Consider the following 19,322-nt stretch of genomic DNA (forward strand, 5'->3'; position numbering starts at 1 on the left):
TCCTTAGGGATTACACCGATACTTCCTTAAGAAGTTACTACGAGAATATAGCGGGGAAATTATAGAGAAATACCTATACCTACCTAGGGAAAATACCGGGAAATACCGCTAATACGCCGTACTACCGTCGCACGATTATAAGGTTAAGATATTACTCGGTTAAAACCCTAAGTAAGGTCTTACGCTCGCTATAGTATATATAGAAGATAGAGAACCCGCTAGATCTTAGGCGGGCGGAGAAGAATATAAATAGTTATTACTACTCTTACTTTAACTCGTAAGACTAGTAGCTAGTCTATATTTAATGCGCGTAATAACGTACGGTAGCTAGTCCGTATAATACGTTTAATTACGTACGGTAGCTAGTCCGTTTAATTACTCGTTAGACCTATACTAGATCTAAGTAGACGGTAAGGTTAACGTACTAGCCCTATACTAAGGGACTAGTACTTAATACCTTCTATAGTTATTATAGATAAGGAAAAAGCCCTTAAAAATATACTCTTATACGTTTTCCCTTTATTATAATAATAACTTTATATTTACTATATTAACGTTAATATTAATACGAAAATTAAATTACGTTAAAAGGAGCTTAGCGGCGTTAACGATAATAATAATAATAACGATAACGAAGCTAATAGCGTTAACGGCGCTAACGATCCTACTAATATCTTCCTTAGTAGAGTCGCTACGTAAGAAGAAGCTAAAGATAAGAAGATCTTAAGCGTATAACCCGTATAACCTAAAGACTATAGCCGCGAGGGGATATTTACTGCTTAGAAGGCCGTTATCTACGCCCTAACTAAGGTAGGCTTTTAGTCGGCTTAGTAGGCGCTTAATTATAAGTATAGATAATACTAAGGCTATATCGTAAGATATATTTCTAAGGAATATATACTATAGTAAGAGTAGTAAGCTTATTACTATATTAGCTGCTATCGTAACTTCGGCTAAAGGGTTAATAGCCTAGTTAAGACTATATATAAAGATATAAAGTCGTATTTACTTATAGGTACCGGCGATCTCTTCTACCTATATACTACGTTAGAGTAAATAATCGCGAATAAAGAACGCTCCTATATCTAAGAGGCGGCCCGCTAAAAGTTAAGGCAGCGGCTTCTTTATCTTAGCTAAAAATAGCTAGGTAAGCTAAATATTAAACTTACCTACTAAGCGGTTAACCTCCTTACTAAGCAATACCGGCTTACCTTAGCCGCGATACCCTTAGAGCCTAAGTAAGAGCGGGAGTTATAGCCGCTACCGTATTATACGAGTTAATTTATATAATAGTAAGGGCTTCCTTATATATATACGATCTTCTAACGCCTTTAAGCTAACGTTCCGCTTATAAAGTACGATATTTACCCTTAGTAGTAGCTAAAGCTCTAGTAGAGAAGCCCCTTTTATATACGAATTACGCTAATCCTTACTATTAGGATCTCGACGAGCTACTTCTTCGAATCCGAGACCCTAATATCGTTTAAAGCCTCCGTGGCCGACCTCGCGTTGCTAAGAACACTAGCCTACCTATGCCTTAAGACCTAAGGCTATATCGAGACGAAGACGACGATGCCGCGTAGCTAGCTTCGTAGCCGGCCTTATAGTTAGTTAGAGGCACGCAGAGACGGCTGCCGCGGTCTAGTCAGGCAAGCACCCGCCGCCTTAACGCTAGCGTACGCCGCACGCGCATATAAGCCGAGATCGATAAAGGAGGCAGTTAGGGCTCTACCCGGCCGTTATTAGGAAGATCGCGAGCGCGCGCAAATACACGGGGAAGGGGATCTCGAGGGAGACGGGGCAGAGGTGCAAGGGCTACGCCGGCCTCGTCGGTAAAGGAGGTTATCCCAGCTACGCAGCCCACGCCCACGTAGCCTAGGCCGGACTATTAGCCGGGCCGTAATATACGACGTAATATACGTATATCTCGCGATAATCGCGAAGATACGTTATTTAAACGAATTAAGGTGCCCTAGGCTTATAGGTATATATAATCTTTATACTAGCGCGGCTCCCTCCTTTGCCACGTTAGTGCAGCTAAATTAGGTGGCGGGGGCTGGGCGGGCGGGGTACGCGTAGAAAAAGTAGATCGTCTATGCAAATAGAGACATTTGTCTATATAAATAGTAATACTCTATATAATACTTTAGCCTTTATAGCCCTTAGTAATAAGTAAATCGCTTATAGTTTAGTACTATCCTTAAAAATTACTTTACTTTAGTTTAGTTTAAACTAAAGCGACTAAGTCCTTAGCCTAAGCTTTATATATATATATAGCGTATACCTCCCTCCTTATAAACTAAGCTATAAAGCGCTGCTTTAAGGGGGGGGGGCTGCTTTTTAATATAGCTTTTACTTCTTATAATACTATTAAGTTAAAGCTAGCTTAATAGTAAAGCACTAACTAAGCTAGCTTATATCTCTTTTATATATTCTAGAATAGTACTTTTAGTTATATATAAGTAAGGTTAAGGTAAAAGAGGTCGTTTATATAAGGAGGGAGGCGCTCTATCTCTTAGCGCTTTTCTATTTACTATACTTATAAATATTATTTATACTTAGTTCGGCCTCCCTAGCCCTACTAGCTAGCGGGTATCTCGAGCTCGACCTCTTATCTTAGCGCGGTCTACTTAGTCCCTACTTTTAAACCGCGGTTAATTTAAAAGCGCCCTAGGTTTCGATAGTAAGGAGTACTTATTACTTAGCGTATATTTAAGTATTCGCGAACTATTAAGGTCGTTATAAGTAGTTTTCCCTTACTTTTTCCTAGGCTTTATTCGCTATAAGGTAAGTCTAAGTCTATAATAGGTAGTCCCCTTAATATAAGATATAGTTATAAGGGATTTTACCTTTCTTAGCTTTATATTTATCCTTACCTTTATTATATACTATACTCTTATATTAGCCGTAAAGTTATATCGATATATACTGCTTAGTAATATAGCTATATCTATAGTAGTTATAGTACTTTTATAATTAAACTAACTTATTATAAGGTTTATATTAAAAGATTTATACTTTAAGAACTAAGCTTAGGTTATAAAGCCTATTAGCTTCCTTTAAGCTACTAACCTTAATAAGTATAGTTATCGCTATCGATATCTTAGATTAAAGGTATAGTACCTAGGCCTAAGAGACCTTAACTTTATTTACCTCTATAATTATAAGGAACGGTGTTCCTACTATAAATAAAGTAGCTATAATATTCTCTCCCGATTATATAAGCTAATAAGTAGTATATTAATTATAGATAAAATCTTATCTTATAGAGTAAGAATCGCTTATTATTTTATATATTATTATATATTAAATAGGTTGCCGGTTATCGTAAAATCGGGAATCGAAGGAATAGAGCTAGCTTAGAATACTAGCTAAGACCTCTTAAGAATACTAGTATAACTAACCTCCTTTAAATATAAATATTAATAGAACTAAGATACCTCTAGATTTACTTAAGGTATTACGGAATTCCTTAGTCTTAGGGCTATATAATAGCCTAAATCTAGTCCTAAAAGATTCTTCTATTTAGCTATAATTATCTATATAAGATAGTATATCCGCTAGTAAATAGATAGAAAATTATTAACTTTAATACCTCTTTTATATACTAATATATTACTAATAAATTCTATTAAAAATCCTACCTTATACTCCTTCTTCCCCTTTATTATATAGTCTTATATAATTCCTTAATTTCCTAAAATTCCGCTTTTACTTATATACCTTAAGAATAATCTTATAAAGTAATTACTCCTTATTTACTATTACTACCCTTAAAAGGATATTCTTAACGACTACTATATATATATAGTAAGTATTTATAGCCTTTAGTTTAAATATAGCCTTAACCTAGCCTTAGTCCCTTTAATAGGCTCTCGCTATAGTATTAAATATAACCGCGATATCTTTACTTTAAAAGCGCCTTACCGCTATAGCGCTTATAGCTTTTAAGGCTATATTTACTGCCTTTATTATATTCTTTAATTCGCGGCTTAGGATTTTAAGCGGTACCCTTATAAGGACTATAATAATCTTATATTTATAGCGCGGTAAGACCTATTTTACTATAGCTTTATATTAAGTTAGTCTTTTAGTTTTAGCTACGACCGCGGCCTAGGTTTACTTAGGGCCCCCTAAGCTTAAAGTAATACCTAAGCGGAGTTCTTCCTTAACTACCTCCTTAATAGTATCTTAGATTATTATCTTAAAGCTCTCGTCCGCGTAAAGTACCGCTAATAACGCGCTATTAACGCGGCTCTTTGCCTTAGAGAGCCGTTTAACTACTACCTATACTTTACTAAACTATATACTTAAGATAAAGCCCGCGAGTTCGTTGTATACTGCTTTTTCTATAAGGTCGCTTAGCGCTTAGGCCGGTATTATATCGCTACTTTAGGTTTATTAACTCGCCTTATTAAGGTATATAAATTTAGGTAGCGTCTCTTTACGCTACGCGCTTTAATTAAGCCTAGTATATTAAGGGCCGCTACCCCGTCTACCTACCCCTTAGCTTTAGCGTAGTATCGTTACTAAGGGTAATTAATACTATTAAATTAATTCCTAGTATTAGTTAGTATTTTAATCGCGATATATACCTACTGTAGGCGTATATTAGTTTTATAAGAAGTTTTTTTAAAGATATATAAAATCTATTCTTAACTATTATTAAGTCGCTCTTTATCTTACTTTTATCTTAAAGCTAATATACTATCTTAGTAAGGAGGTAACTAAGTATAAGGAATTTAATAAGATTATTTATTTTAATTTTAGCGCCCTATAGCTAGCTTAAGACTATTATAAGGTTTTATAAGCGCGGAATTTTTTATAATTAATACTATATTTTTAGATTAAATAAGAAAGTTTTTATATTTTAAAATAGTTTATAGAATTAAATAGTAAATATAGTTTTAAGAGGGGTTTAATATAAAATAATACCGTAAGTATAGGTATACTAACGTAGAGCAGTTCCGCTATACGGTCTAACGTCTATATATAGAGTATATACGTGCGAGCCGAAGAAGATTACGTACCGTTAACGGTTTTACACGTTATTTAGAGAGGGCCTATAAAGCAGGAGAGAGTGAAGCGTGCTAGCAAACGGTATCGATTAGTAGACTGAGCTAGGCAGGTACGCTGTTTGCCAGACAGAGGCAGAGGTAGCTTATATAGATACCTACCTAGCTCTCGATTTACTACTGTACAGTAATAACTTACTCGACAGGCAAATAAACTCGTGACTCAGATGCTTATATGATACTTCGAGGTACCGTACCTGCCTACCTATCCGCACATCGCTAAACCGACTCAAGCTTGCCAAGCCACCTTTTCATGCAGCTCCACTAAAACCTCTCAGTACATAATTTTGCCGCTCCGCACCGCCAAAGTTTTGTCGCGGCCGCCAACTCTTTTCGTTTTCCTCGCTTGCGCGCAAACCTCCTGCTGGTATCTTCCCGGCATCTTCGGGGATCTCTCGCAGCCATGAATATCGCACAGCCCGTCTCCTCGGAGGTGGAGAGCGTCGGGTTTACGCTGCTCACCGCCGACGAGATCCGGGCCATATCTGTCAAGCGCATCGAGAATGAGAGCACCTTCGACAATCTTCTCAACCCTGTTCCCGGCGGTCTCTACGACCCAGCGCTTGGTTCCTGGGGCGACTCACCGTGAGTGTAGCCGAACATTTGGCACCCAATGGACTGAGGCTGACCGTCTGCAGATGTACCACCTGCAACCTGAACCAAGCCTCTTGCCCCGGGCATTCGGGACATATACAGCTCCCTGTCCCTGTGTACCATCCGGTCTTCTTGGATCAAGCATACCGCTTGCTCCGCGCGGCCTGCGTATATTGCCACGGCTTCCGACTGCCCCCCAAAGAACTCCATAAATTTTCTTGCAAGCTGCGGCTGCTCCAACACGGCCTCATCCAGCAGGCTCACATGGTCGGCTCCATCGCCGAGAATGAGCTTGCCCTCGATCTGCAAGGAGACCTTGGCTTGAGCGACAGCGAGGCCGAAGAAGATGGAGCCTCTGGCGAAGCCATCATGCGCACTCGGGAGAAGTACGTGCAGCAGTGCCTGCGGGGAAGCAAGCTGAGGCGGGGTGATGTGAAGAAGGGGAAGCACGAAGGTGCAACAGAGTTGCGCCGAGACGTTATCAAAGAGTTTCTGGCCGAGATAACCAAGAGCAGACTCTGTTCCAGCTGCGGCGGTATCTCACCCTCGTACCGGAAAGATCGCGTTGTCAAGATTTTCGAGAAGTCCTTGTCCGACAAAGACAAGGCCAAAATGGCACAAAAGATCCTCACATGGGACGACGCCATGACACGAGTATACCAGGAAACTCAAGCTCGCAAGCACGATGGACATACATCTGACGAGGGCGTTGCCGACGTATGCTCTCCGGGGCGCGGAGATGCTGGGCATGAACCTGCCGCACCGTTGGAAGGCATCGTTCTGCCAGAGGCAAACTCTAGTGAAGCGGTCCCCTCTCAGAGGTACATCAGCTCCATGGAGGTCAAGGCCCGCCTGACGGAGCTTTTCACCAAGGAGCAAGAATTCCTCTCGCTCTTATACAACTCGAAGCCGCCGACTCGCAGTTCGCAAAAGGTCACCCCGGACATGTTCTTCTTGAGCACGGTCCTCGTTCCTCCGAATCGCTTTCGGCCAGAGGCTCGGACTGGCGATTCTCAAATCGCAGAGGCGCAGCAGAACGCGCTCTATAAGTCGATTCTGAGAAGTTGTGGGAGAATAGCACGGATCTACGGTGCCTTGGAGAGCGGAGAGGCGGATCTCACCCAAATGCATCGAGCATGGACTGAGCTCCAGGAAGCGGTCAACGCACTTATTGATAAGACCAAGAATCCTGTTCAGGGAGCCGCCGCGAAACGCAACGAGGACGGCATCAAGCAGCTGCTAGAGAAGAAGGAAGGTCTTTTCAGAAAGAACATGATGGGCAAACGAGTCAACTTCGCCGCCCGAAGTGTTATCTCCCCAGACCCCAACATTGAGACCAACGAGATCGGCGTCCCTCCTGTCTTTGCAAAGAAACTCACGTATCCGGAACCCGTTACAAGCCACAACTTCAAGGACATGCAGCAGGCCGTCATCAATGGCGTTGATAAGTGGCCAGGAGCCTTTGCCGTCGAGAATGAAAACGGGCAAGTTATCAGTCTTCGGAACAAATCGGCGGATGATCGCATTTCGCTCGCAAACCAGCTTCTTGCACCGACAAACACCAACGCGGCACGGATAAGAAATAAGAAGGTCTATCGCCACCTCACGAACGGAGATATTGTCTTAATGAACCGCCAGCCTACGTTGCATAAGCCGTCTATTATGGGCCATCGAGTGCGAGTCCTCCCTGGCGAGAAAACGCTGCGGATGCACTACGCCAACTGCAATACTTATAATGCCGACTTTGACGGAGACGAAATGAACATGCACTTTCCTCAAAACGAGGTTGCGCGTGCCGAGGCCCTACAGATTGCCGATACCGACCATCAGTATCTATCGAGTACCGCCGGCAAGCCACTAAGAGGTCTGATTCAAGATCATATCTCTGTGTCTGTGGTCTTGTGCAACCGTGATACCTTCTTCAACCGCGGAGACTATCATCAGTTGATCTATAGCGCTTTGCGGCCGGAAAGCGGCCATATCCTAGGCGAGAGGCTTCGGCTCGTGCCGCCGGCCATTATCCGACCCGAACCGAAGTGGACAGGGAAGCAAGTTCTGACAACCATCCTGAAAAATATATGCCCACCTAATTGTGGAGGGCTGACAATGCGGGAGGATGCGCAAATCAAGGCCGATCAATGGGGTATCAACTCGGAGGAAGGCACTGTCCTCATTCAGGACGGTGAATTTATTACCGGCATCCTTGACAAGTCGCAGATTGGGCCCAGTTCCGGTGGACTTATTCACGCGATTCATGAGATATATGGGTCAGCTCTTGCCGGAAAGCTACTGAGCAGTCTCGGTCGGCTGCTGACGAGATATCTCAATATGAGAGCTTTTTCGTGTGGCATGGACGATCTCGGGCTGACACCCGAAGGCGAGAGCGCACGCCGCAAGGAGCTTCTTTCTGCTGACCAGGTGGGCTTGGAGATTGCGACCAATTACGTCTCGCTGGAGAAACAGACGGATCCTCTCAACCCTTTGCTCTTGGAGCGCCTGGAGGAAGTGGCGCGTGACGATAGCAAGCAGGAGGGCCTCGATCTTTTGATGAATAATGGGACAAGGGATATCACGGATGCCGTCCTGAGAGCATGCATCCCTAACCGTCTCGAAAAGCCATTCCCGAAGAACCAGATGCAGGCCATGACGACTTCAGGAGCAAAGGGGTCTAAGGTAAATGCCTCCCTTATTTCCTGCAACTTGGGGCAGCAAGTTCTAGAGGGCAGGCGTGTACCCCTGATGGTCAGTGGCAAGTCCCTCCCGTGCTTCAAACCGCTCGAGACAAACATCAGGGCCGGCGGCTACATTATAAACCGATACCTCACTGGCATTCGACCTCAAGAGTACTACTTCCATCATATGGCCGGGAGAGAAGGCTTAATCGATACCGCAGTCAAGACATCTCGTTCAGGATATCTACAGAGATGCGTGATTAAGGGAATGGAGGGGCTCACGGTCGCGTATGATACTACTGTCCGAGATGCAGATGGTTCTTTAATCCAGTTTCTCTACGGCGAAGATGGACTCGAGGTGACCAAGCAGAAATACTTGTCGGATTTTAAGTTCATTCTGCAAAATGTTACATCCGAGGCGGCACAACTTAGGTATGATCCTAAGGTGGGAGAGAACCTTGGTGCCAATCGGGCCACATTCGCCAAATACATGAAGAGCGCCGTCAAGCACGCCAAAGTCCGAGACCCCAACGCCAAGGATCCGCTGATTGCCAGTGTTAACCCGGCCACACACGCGTTTGCCACGTCCGAGGCCTTTTACGATGCAATGACGAGCTATCTAAAGGGAAATGGCGACGGGCTGGTGCGAGATAAAGGCGACAAGGCCGCACAGGGTCTGTCCCGCGTGACGCTGAACCGGAAAAACGCAGAGATGCTGTTTGCCATGAAGTACCTCAAGTCCCTTGTCGAGCCGGGAGAGGCCGTGGGTATCGTCGCCGGACAGTCCGTGGGCGAGCCTTCGACGCAAATGACCTTGAACACGTTCCATCTGGCGGGTCACTCGGCCAAGAACGTCACGCTGGGAATTCCACGGCTCCGCGAGATCCTGATGACGGCCTCGAAAGACATATCCACGCCCTCGATGACCCTGTATCCTATCAAGGAGCTGTCTTCGGAGGAAGCCGAGGTCTTCGCCAAGTCCATCAGCGTACTTCGATTGGAGTATATCTTGGACAAGGTCGATGTCGAGGAAAGAGTCGGGCGCGGCAAGGTCAATGAGATGGCCAAGATCTACAACGTGCGGTTCGAGTTCTTCCCTTCCGAGGAGTACACCAAGACATATGCTATTGGCGTGTCTGATGTCATGGACACTGTTGAGAGAAAGCTTCTGCGGACGATCCTCTCCCTCATGAAGAAGGAAGTGAAGAAGGGGAGGGCGCAGGCAACATTGGCAACTCCAGTCATTGGAGTCAAGGCCGGGGTCGTTGAAATGGCTGCTCCGCAGGCCGACGACGACGCTCGGGGGGGCAACGACGACGACGACGACGACGAGGGGGGCGATGACGACGCGACCGCCACCAAGCAACGGGCTAACCGCACCGAGGCCGTGTCATACGGCCCTAATGACGAGGAAGACGATGCAGTGCAGAGGGAGAACGAAAGAGACGCCATGGCGAGCGACATGGAGGACGAAGGCATCGGTGGCAGTCGTCCGCCAGTGGCTCAGGGCTCAGCAGATGACTCGGATGCCGACGACGATGACGAGGGGATGGGGGATGGGTCGTCTTGGTCGGCCAAAGCCCGCGCGGAGCGCATCATCAACGCCTACGCCGAAGTGACGGACTTTGAGAGCGACGAGCGGGACGGCGGCTGGTGCAACGTCACGCTCGAGTTTGACTTTTTCATCCCCAAGGTGCTGATGCTCAACATTGTACATGAGGCAGTGCGCAAGACGGTGGTGCAGCAGATTGCGGGCGTCAAGTCGTGCAGCCTCGTCGACGAGCAGAAAAGCGGGTGCATGGTGCTCACGGAAGGTGTCAACCTTCAGGCGATGCAAAAGTATAACGATTTCATCGACCCGAACCGGATCCAGACGAACGACATCGGGGCGGTTCTTGCAGTGTATGGGGTGGAGGCTTGCCGAGGCAACATCGTGCTCGAACTGGCGGGAGTCTTTGCATCTCACGGCATTAAGGTGGACAACAGGCACCTCAACCTCATTGCCGACTACATGACGAGGAATGGCGGCTTCACGGCGTTTAGCCGCATGGGCCTCAAGGGCAACGTTAGCCCGTTCACCAAGATGAGCTTCGAGACGACGCTTGCGTTCCTCAAGGACGCGGTGCTGGATGGCGACTGGGACGATCTGACAACACCCAGCAGTCGCTTGGTAATGGGCAGACTCGGCAGAGTAGGCACAGGCGGGTTTGACGTGCTGACGCAGCTGCCGACATACCAAACGGGATCACTTGCGTGAGAGGATTGGTGGGCATGATGCTGTGGAGGATATTTGATGGCGCCCGACCTGATTTTCTGCGAGGCATCTACGGAGATATACTGTACACTGGCAATCCAACAGCAGAACTGTAGGCCAGATGAAGAAAAAGTGTTATTTTCTGATTGCGGGTGGTTGGCCTCGACCCTCGACGGGCCTGTCTTCCATAATGGATGAGTCATGCATCTGACGGGGACCGGAGCGCCACGTAATCCGCATGAACCCACCGGTGCCCTCGTGAGACCAGCCCGGGGCTGATGGCAGAGTCTGCGTCGAGCGTAACGGCCATAGGCTAACGCCGCTCACCCCTATTAGCAACCCAGGATTAGGCGAGGCTAGTCACGACGTCGCGTGATAGTATCCGCACCGGGCCCGACGCGCCTCGGTTCGGCGTCGGGAGGCTGGCTCGGCCCAGCCGAAGTGCCCGGCTGCCCGACGAAGCGCTGAAGTGGGAGCGAAAAAAGATGGATGACTCATTATCAAGGGAGGCAGCCGGCGGCCCTTTACGCAGAAGCCTTTCCGCCCGTAGAAGCCGCTTGGCATCACATCTCGCCAAAGGAGAGAAAGGCTGGCCCTTCTGCCACCCGAGAGCGTGAGATAGGCTCGTCTCGGGAAGTCGTGAGCCGATAGCCTCGGCCTGCTGAAGCCGGGCCGCTTACGCGACGACGTGGCCGTCGGGGAAGCTCCCTCTCTCTTCGCTTCCTAGCCTTTGGAGCCAGTGTTGCTTGAGGCTCTTTCTCGTCGTCCACAGGCACCTGTTCATTGGATATGGCAGCATGGCATATTTCGTGACGTTCTCGTGTTAAAATGGCGCATCACACATTGCCTGCCACCGACAGTGTGGGTTGCTTTTAACTCGACGGCGCCGCATCGCGTTGGCTCGACTTCGGGTACGCGGCCGCTGTCGCGTAGGGACGCGGGCGATTACAGTGATCATCGCGTCCGCGATGTCCTCCGAAGGGTCGCGTCAGGTACAGTCACGGCGAGCGGTCGCGGGAGGCATTCCGGAGAGGTTTGTCAGGGGTTCCGATTGAATCAATCGCCCGTCGCAGTTCCGGCATGTGAGCTAGATGCGCCCGCGTAATGTACAGCCCGTGTTTAGAGCGAAAAAGCAAGTCTCATTGTAACGCCGTGATTATCCCCCAACCCATGATGTCCATCATCAAAGCAGAAAAGTCATAACCCGCTCGGTGTCATTCCACTGTCCCTTGTCTAGTTGCGCTCGCCACGCAGGCGGCGAGCAAGCTGAATGTCCTTGGACTGGATGGTGACGCGCTTGGCGTGGATGGCGCACAGGTTGGTGTCCTCGAAGAGAGACACGAGGTAGGACTCGACCGACTCCTGGAGGGCGCCGATGGCAGAGGACTGGAAGCGGAGATCGCTCTTGAAGTCCTGAGCGATTTCACGAACCTGTGAATGTCCGGTTAATGTCGCCTTCCTTTTTATGCGTTGTATGGCACGGGCAGCTTACCAGGCGCTGGAAGGGGAGCTTGCGGATAAGCAGCTCGGTCGACTTCTGGTATCGTCGAATTTCACGGAGAGCGACGGTACCGGGCTTGTAGCGGTGAGGCTTCTTGACACCACCGGTTGAAGGGGCGCTCTTGCGGGCTGTGACGCGATGCATGTTAGCAGGCGTGGTGGATGAGGGTATCGCGTCGCGGCGCGGCAGATACGGCGCGTGTGCACGCGTCTCTGCGGGGTGCACTCACCAGCCTTGGAAGCGAGCTGCTTGCGAGGAGCCTTGCCTCCGGTAGACTTGCGGGCGGTCTGCTTGGTGCGAGCCATGGCTTCTGATGATTGAAGATGGATGCGATGAGTTGTTGTTGTTGCGTTGGGGGGTGAAGTGGAGGAGGAGTGGGTGTGTGAGATGCAGGAGGGAAAGGTTTGGGGACGGAGGTGGCGGGGGGGGGGCCTTTTAATACCTGCGGTTAGCAAGTGCTGGGCTTGGCGGGTGATTTGGCACGCCTAAAAGGGCAGCAGGCGCTATTTTCTTGCTGGGGCGCGCGGGAGTGGGGCCGTGCGCTGCTGTTGTTTTTTTGTTCCCTAATGGTTTTTGGGGCGCCGCCAGCAGCTTGCTGGTTCCCTTTTTTCCCCCTTCCTTGTGGGCCTTGGCGTGTCAGATTAATAGTCACTCGATGGTGGGGCCAGGGGCGGGGTGCAACTGAGGCGCAACTCACTCGAGGCCTACCGATAACTACAGACAGAGAGCTGGCTATTGCCGTATTATTCGTGCACATGCTTTACGCGCGCCTTCGCGCTTTCAACTCTGTCCCTAGGAAGTTGACGAAGCAGGTCTACAGTCGTGCGGTGGACCAACGGGTCCCGAGTCGGGTACTCCGTCCATTCAAGACATTGAGTGTTTCCCGCTTCCCCGCCGTACTGATTGGCCCCCGGTACACCGGCAAGGTACTTCGTGTGCTTTCGCCGCAGCCGGACGGGCGGCGAAGACCGTTTCGTGATTGGTCAGCCCCGGCTCCGCAAGCCACCCTGCCACCCTACCGCATCACCATGCTTGCCTCGCCTACCCTGTACAGTCGTCGGTGCCGACAAGACGGGACTTCTCGACCCTCGGGGTGTATTGCTGTGTACTGTACATACATGTCTGTGGTTTTCGTAAATAGCACGTCCCTCGCGTTCCTCGTTCTACATGTATGGAGGAGTGCCGGCATTTCCCGTGGAAGACTGACCATGGCACCACGAGATGCTTGTCACAGTCTTAGTATTTCGACCACATCGACGAAGAAGATAATTTACGAATGCGGCATCTATGTAGCAAAGACACACTTGGGTAAACAGACCCAACTCGACGGCATCGCCGATCGCACATGCCAGCCTCGAGTATGCAGCCTTGCTCATTCCCGGGGCACGTCTCATTCAACGTCCGGGACCACAGGTCGACGCAAGCTCTCCTCTCGCATCGCCAAAGCATCGCAGCCTCGCGGTGCGTGTGTCGCTACTACCCCCCTCCCTCCATAGCGGGGCCAAGACGGCCACAGCATTATGATCGAACAGCAATATCCTGGCTTGACCGGCAGTCAGGCATGGGCTGGAGCAGCAAGGGCGGGGCGCGGCAAACGGCTGCCTGCGCCTTCGCCAGGAATTGCATGCACCAAGTAGCGGGTGCCGAGTGCCCCGATAATATATCTGCACTTGGTCACGCCGTGTGTCCAGTGTCCCCGAGGGAACTTGCCCCAGCACAGAGAGAGCAGAAACCGCGAGCATCGAGTTACTGCAGACATATTCCTTCTACGCATGCGACCGTGCGCGCCGCCGAGTGCGAGGATTGTCATGTAGCCCTTGAAAGGCGATAAAAAGAAAAAGCACCGCGTTTGCAGGGAAAAGACGGCAGGCGCGTCTACTTCCTATTTCGGCTGTGCATGTTTTTCCCGGCCCTTGCGCGTCCGTGCCAGCGGTTACGTGCCTGCACGCCCCAAAATCAGCCGCGTTAACAACACTGATCTGGTATCCGGCCCACTGTACTTAAGGTTCGCCCGCCGCCCCCTCTCTTTTTCTCTTTTGATACCACCATTTACAAACCTCACCACCATCACCACCATACCACCACTCCCGCCACCCCATCACCCATCACCATCTGCCGCATACTAGGCATCCAATTAGACACAACCCAACTCCACTCCCCTCATTCACAATGACTGGACGTAAGTCTTTTTTTTAATATATATATACCCCTCACGAGATTCAAGTATCGGTCGACGTGACAACTGACATACCTGAAAAACAGGCGGCAAGGGTGGCAAGGGCCTCGGCAAGGGTGGTGCCAAGCGCCACCGCAAGATTCTTCGCGACAACATCCAGGGCATCACAAAGCCTGCCATTAGGCGTCTCGCCCGTCGTGGCGGTGTCAAGCGTATTTCTGCCAGTAAGTCTTACCGAGCCCACCCCAAACGCCGACCGCGCATGCATAAGCGCTGACGCTCCCCGCCCAGTGATTTACGAGGAGACCCGCGGTGTCCTGAAAAGCTTCCTCGAGGGCGTTATCCGTGATGCCGTCACATACACCGAGCACGCCAAGCGAAAGACGGTCACGTCGCTCGATGTCGTCTATGCCCTGAAGCGACAAGGCCGCACCCTGTACGGGTTTGGTGGTTAACGATCGAAGCGGCTGCTCGTCTATTATGAATTTTCCGTTTTCGAGGCGCGTATTTGGGTTTCCACCGCGTATGGTCACGCGGATTTTTTTTATAACGAGGAATATGGGATCGGGTATTGCTTCACGGTGTTCTTTGTATCATAAGGGAATCGGCGACTTTGCATCTGGAGCAATGGAACTTGCCCACCGGCTGACACGGACCTCAACTTACTGCCCGACCTCGCCGACTGCTCAGTGATTGGCCACGCACTGCAATGCCGACCGCCCGTTTAGAGAGGACTGCCACCCATGCAATACCCCACTTGCGATAGTGATTCAACACCGGCGCGTGACCAGACACGCGTGTCGAACCCAGGCCCGGCCCGGCCCGGCCCCTTGGCTTGCAACATCAACCGTGGTCAACAGATGAGCCGGCCTCGGCTGCAGTCACGTCGTCGAGGGATGAACAACGCCCTCTTGGCTTCTTGCGGAAAATTCGCGGACTCCATGTCGAGCCTCGGCAAAGTTAATAATAGCATTAGCTCATAGGCAAACTTGTCTTGCTACGCTGAAACGGCGCATCTTCGCCTTGGCGGCGAGCCTGGGTCGAGTCTCTTGTGTAAAATTTTCACTTGTCCGGGTTGGACAGGGCCCTACCAGACGGCTGTAAGACTGCAAGGCAAGCACATGTGCATGGGAGCCACCCGTGGCTGAGGCTGGCCAACGGCAGGCCCCCAGTGCCTCGTGGGCGCGTGGTTTAGCGGTTTAGCGGGCCGGCCGGCATGCTCCGACCACACCTCGACCTCGGCTAGGCCGAACAAAGTTGCGTCTCGGCTCGACTCCAAGACGCACCCGACGGGCCTCGTTTGTTCTGGAAGCCCAATGAAGCGGTCCGGTGTGCATGCAGTACAGCGACTCCCCTCTCAAGCACTCGTCGCAAAGACATGGCCGAGTCGCCGACCCTCGTTACGCTATGCAGCCCTATCAGAAGGGACTCGTAGGGATGGGTGTACTAATAATACGGCAGGTGCTGCCTTGGGAGATGGCTTGTTAGTTTCTTACTGTGGATAGAGAGAACCTCGGTCATGTGATTGATCGTGGGATAAAATGTGGCGAAGTGTGGCGGAAACTGCTAGAAGCCGCCGACACGAAGAAAGGAAAAAGCTCGGCAGTCTTGACGAATGTGGCTGAGCACGATGCTAAAAATGGTGTCATGCCGGGCTGTCAATGACAGGTTAGCCAAGCTACGCAGACGTGAGGGCGTAAGCAGGAAATATGCTCGGAGATTCATCCGTACAGTTCATACAGTACGGATAGCAAGATGGACATTGGCACTCCGATCCGTTGTGAGTCCGTCCCACGCTTGGCCTCACCCTCCACCACTCCATCGGTGACGTCGTGCGCTGCGTCGATCGTTTCTGCCCGCGCCATCCCTGTCCAGCGCGCAGCCTCTCAACTTTGGGGGACATGTAGCGCATACAGTGCGGCCCTCCTAGTGGGCTGCCGAGGACCGAGTACTCGCCAGTACCGAGGCGCTTGGACAAGCGGCCACGCGCTGGTGTTGGGCTCTCTGCGGTCGGTACCTCTAGTGTACAAGCTGCATTTACCTTTCATGGAACCTCGAACAGACAAGGTTAGAGGCATCGGATTGCATCATGATTTTCGTGGTTGGCTACAGTATATGGCAAATTCAATTAGAGAGATAAAATCAATCAACACTACCGATACGGTACGTGCAAAACGCCCGCAACATTCGAGCGTCATTGGGATGGGCCCGAGCCGGAGAGGCGCATCTGCATCGTCTTAGACCCCCCCGCCGGCGGTCGGCCAGCGTCCGCGAGCTCCTACAAACACGGGCTCTCTACTACCAGGAGTGTGTCCTACCGTACATGCCCACATGCCTACTAGGTAGGTAGGTAACTTACCTACCCAAGGTACCGTGAGCACTCAGCCGCCCGGAAAACGAATCGAGAGTTACCTGGGTCCCTACCTACACCACTGTACTTCCTTCACCCTCAAAGTACTGTACAGCATGCATGCCTGCTCTTCCAACTCTCCGTCATCTTTCATGGGGTCGGGCTGGCCAAGCAAAACCAGCAGAACACAGTACGAGGCGCTATGCTCGACATGGTAGAGGTACTTTGCAGCGAACCCGGGGGACCTGGCTCAGTGACGGCGGTGGTGGGGCCCAGGGTCTCGGGATTTGCGGGGCGGTTTTGTGCAATGCTCGGCCGGCTGGCCCCCTCTACATACCGCACTGTACTGTAGCTATGCACTTGTAAAGGCCACCCCAAAACAGCACACACCTTGCTTTCAAAGCACTACCCAATACACCACCTTACTCACCGGCACCCGGTTCTACCGGAGCTCTCTGTCCGCCATCTACGTCTGTTTATAATACAGCACTTGCCCCCATATTCGCCACAACGCTTCTGCACTGGACCCATTCAACCACATCAATACCAGTCTCGCGTCCCAGGATCATCATGATCACCTTCTTTCCTCCTAGCGACGCCTACGAGCCCTTCTCCCGAGAGCACGCAGAGCGACTTCCTGACCAACAACGCCGCCACCAGCAGCAGCAGATTCAAGACTTCGGCCTTCCTCTCGACTGTCTTCGTATTTGCGCCGCCCTTGATCATCCTAGGTCTCTCCATTTTCCCATCGCCCTCAACACCTCAAGCGACAATAGCAATTCCGCCAGCGACGCCAATCTTCTCTCTCTCCAAGCCATGCACCCGGACTCCTGGGGGTCAGTGTCCCATTTGACGCCAAAGCAGGCTCGTCTTTCACATCAGCGCCAGTCATCCCTATCTTCTTCCCTCGGCTCCGCGGGCCCCGCCTCCCCTTTCGCGGGTCAAATGTCCAACCCCCAAATCGCCGTCACTGACCCTGCTGTGGATGGCTTTGCCGATATGCATCCGCACGATGTCTCTGGGCCCCAAGCAAGCGCCTTCTACCAATTCCCGAAGCCCATCAACTCCTACTTAGGATGCAACAACCTCGAAGCTCCCATACCCGACAAGATGGCCTACCCCGTCACCATACCAGGCCCTACCCAGAGGCCGCGAGCCGACCGCTCCCTGCTGCCCGCGCCAGACTTTGCCAGCTCTTGCAACCGGTCACGCCCGGCCTCAGTCGCGAGCTCCGCTGCGGGCGACTCGCCAGCCACACCGAATGCAGGCGAGTCGGACCAGGTTGACAGGCGGAGAACCGGTAGGCGTCTAACATCAACCGAGGCAGGCCCTGGCTCACCAGTATTCACGGCTCGCCTAGAATATTGTAACGTGCCGAAGCTGGATCGAACTATGACGGATGTCTATGGCGACGAGCTATACAGTCCCAACTTCGCCATCACCTCAACCTCGCCATCACAGTCGCAGACACTCACCTCGCCTACCAACGACATTTTTAGCCAACGCATAAACGCCGCCAACAGCCAGCACTTGAACGCCGCGCATTCTCCCTCCTCAACGGCATCGAGGACAAGATCTCCATTTCGAACCGGGTCACCCTTCGTCTCTTCCACGGCCTCCCACGCTACCCTTGCGGTTTACAATAACACGATGCGGAGAGCGAGGGAGGGAGCCAAAGCGCAGCAGGCAGCATCATCGACACACCAGCAGGGTGACGGCAGCCTGCGAACCGATGCCGAAGTGGAGACACCCAAGACTATATCGCCCAAAGATGCCATGCTCGAATTCGGCGAGGCAGATGGGAATGCCAACTTCCCACTGTTTCCGCAAGACGCGTCGACGTTTGTAATGGAGCCAACGCCCAAGGGCGCTTCAGCGGATGGTCCCGAGTCGGACGATCCGTACATGGAGTCAAGCGACTATCACGGCACGGGGGCGCCCGCCACTGCTACTGCAGGCTTTCAGCCCACTCAAATGTCCCCAAACATCCCTGCGCCTCAACAGTACCCCTTTGATTCCGAAGCCCGAGTTGTTCAGCACACACCACCACGGCTCAGCCCCTCGGGATCGAGTTCTATCGCTTCCAGCAGCACCACCCCCACCAGCGTCCAGAGGCCCCCGGGAACTGGAGCGGATGGCGGGACGTATACCTGCACATATCACGGCTGCACGTTGCGGTTCGAGACGCCATTACTACTGCAAAAACACAAACGGGAAGGGCATCGACAGACACAGGGACTCGGTGGCCCGCGCGAGGCTAGCATCAGCTCTGGCATGCTGAACACTCAATCTGGGCCACATCGTTGTGATCGCATCAACCCAAGCACCGGCAAGTCTTGTGACACGGTCTTCTCGCGGCCCTACGACCTAACTCGGCACGAGGACACCATCCACAACGCACGCAAGCAAAAAGTCCGCTGTGACATGTGCACCGAGGAAAAGACGTTTAGCCGCGCGGACGCGCTTACAAGGCATTATCGCGTGTGTCATCCGGAGGTGGAGCTACCAGGAAAACACAAGCGACAAGGAAGCACTTGAGGGGGAAAGGAGGTCGACGATGAAAATGACGTTCCTGCGACTGTAATGCGCACGTCGCGCATTAGAGTCGATGAATTACCATGGCAGGCGGGGCTGGGGCCCTAGCTGTCCTCGATATCATCATCAAATCGACAATGGTACGACCAGCAACGCATTGCAGCA

At 51.0% G+C, this 19,322-nt stretch overlaps 4 protein-coding genes across 4 annotated transcripts; 3 read left to right on the forward strand and 1 right to left on the reverse strand.

The window, feature by feature from the left end:
- Positions 1–5,478: 5,478 nt before the first annotated feature.
- Positions 5,479–10,598, forward strand: HRG_00979 (RNA polymerase rpb1; the record flags this gene model as incomplete). Its single annotated transcript, XM_044859450.1, has 5 exons — positions 5,479–5,660; positions 5,714–8,087; positions 8,163–8,249; positions 8,298–8,342; positions 8,673–10,598. The coding sequence occupies 5 exons, from the start codon at positions 5,479–5,481 to the stop codon at positions 10,596–10,598; spliced, it is 4,614 nt and encodes a 1,537-aa protein (XP_044725850.1).
- Positions 10,599–11,828: 1,230 nt separating this feature from the next.
- On the reverse strand, positions 11,829–12,401 carry HRG_00980 (core histone h2A/H2B/H3/H4 domain-containing protein; the record flags this gene model as incomplete). Its single annotated transcript, XM_044859451.1, has 3 exons — positions 11,829–12,026; positions 12,088–12,224; positions 12,326–12,401. 3 exons carry the CDS (start codon positions 12,399–12,401, stop codon positions 11,829–11,831), a joined length of 411 nt encoding a protein of 136 aa, XP_044725851.1.
- A 1,864-nt stretch (positions 12,402–14,265) lies between these two features.
- On the forward strand, positions 14,266–14,727 carry HRG_00981 (centromere kinetochore component CENP-T histone fold domain-containing protein; the record flags this gene model as incomplete). Its single annotated transcript, XM_044859452.1, has 3 exons — positions 14,266–14,275; positions 14,359–14,496; positions 14,564–14,727. 3 exons carry the CDS (start codon positions 14,266–14,268, stop codon positions 14,725–14,727), a joined length of 312 nt encoding a protein of 103 aa, XP_044725852.1.
- A 2,465-nt stretch (positions 14,728–17,192) lies between these two features.
- Positions 17,193–19,160, forward strand: HRG_00982 (26S proteasome regulatory subunit-like protein; the record flags this gene model as incomplete). Its single annotated transcript, XM_044859453.1, has 2 exons — positions 17,193–17,922; positions 17,983–19,160. The coding sequence occupies 2 exons, from the start codon at positions 17,193–17,195 to the stop codon at positions 19,158–19,160; spliced, it is 1,908 nt and encodes a 635-aa protein (XP_044725853.1).
- Between the last annotated feature and the right edge of the window lie 162 nt (positions 19,161–19,322).

The sequence above is a fragment of the Hirsutella rhossiliensis genome, assembly GCF_020360975.1.
Source record: "Hirsutella rhossiliensis strain HR02 chromosome Unknown scaffold00001, whole genome shotgun sequence".
Lineage (NCBI taxonomy): Eukaryota > Fungi > Ascomycota > Sordariomycetes > Hypocreales > Ophiocordycipitaceae > Hirsutella > Hirsutella rhossiliensis.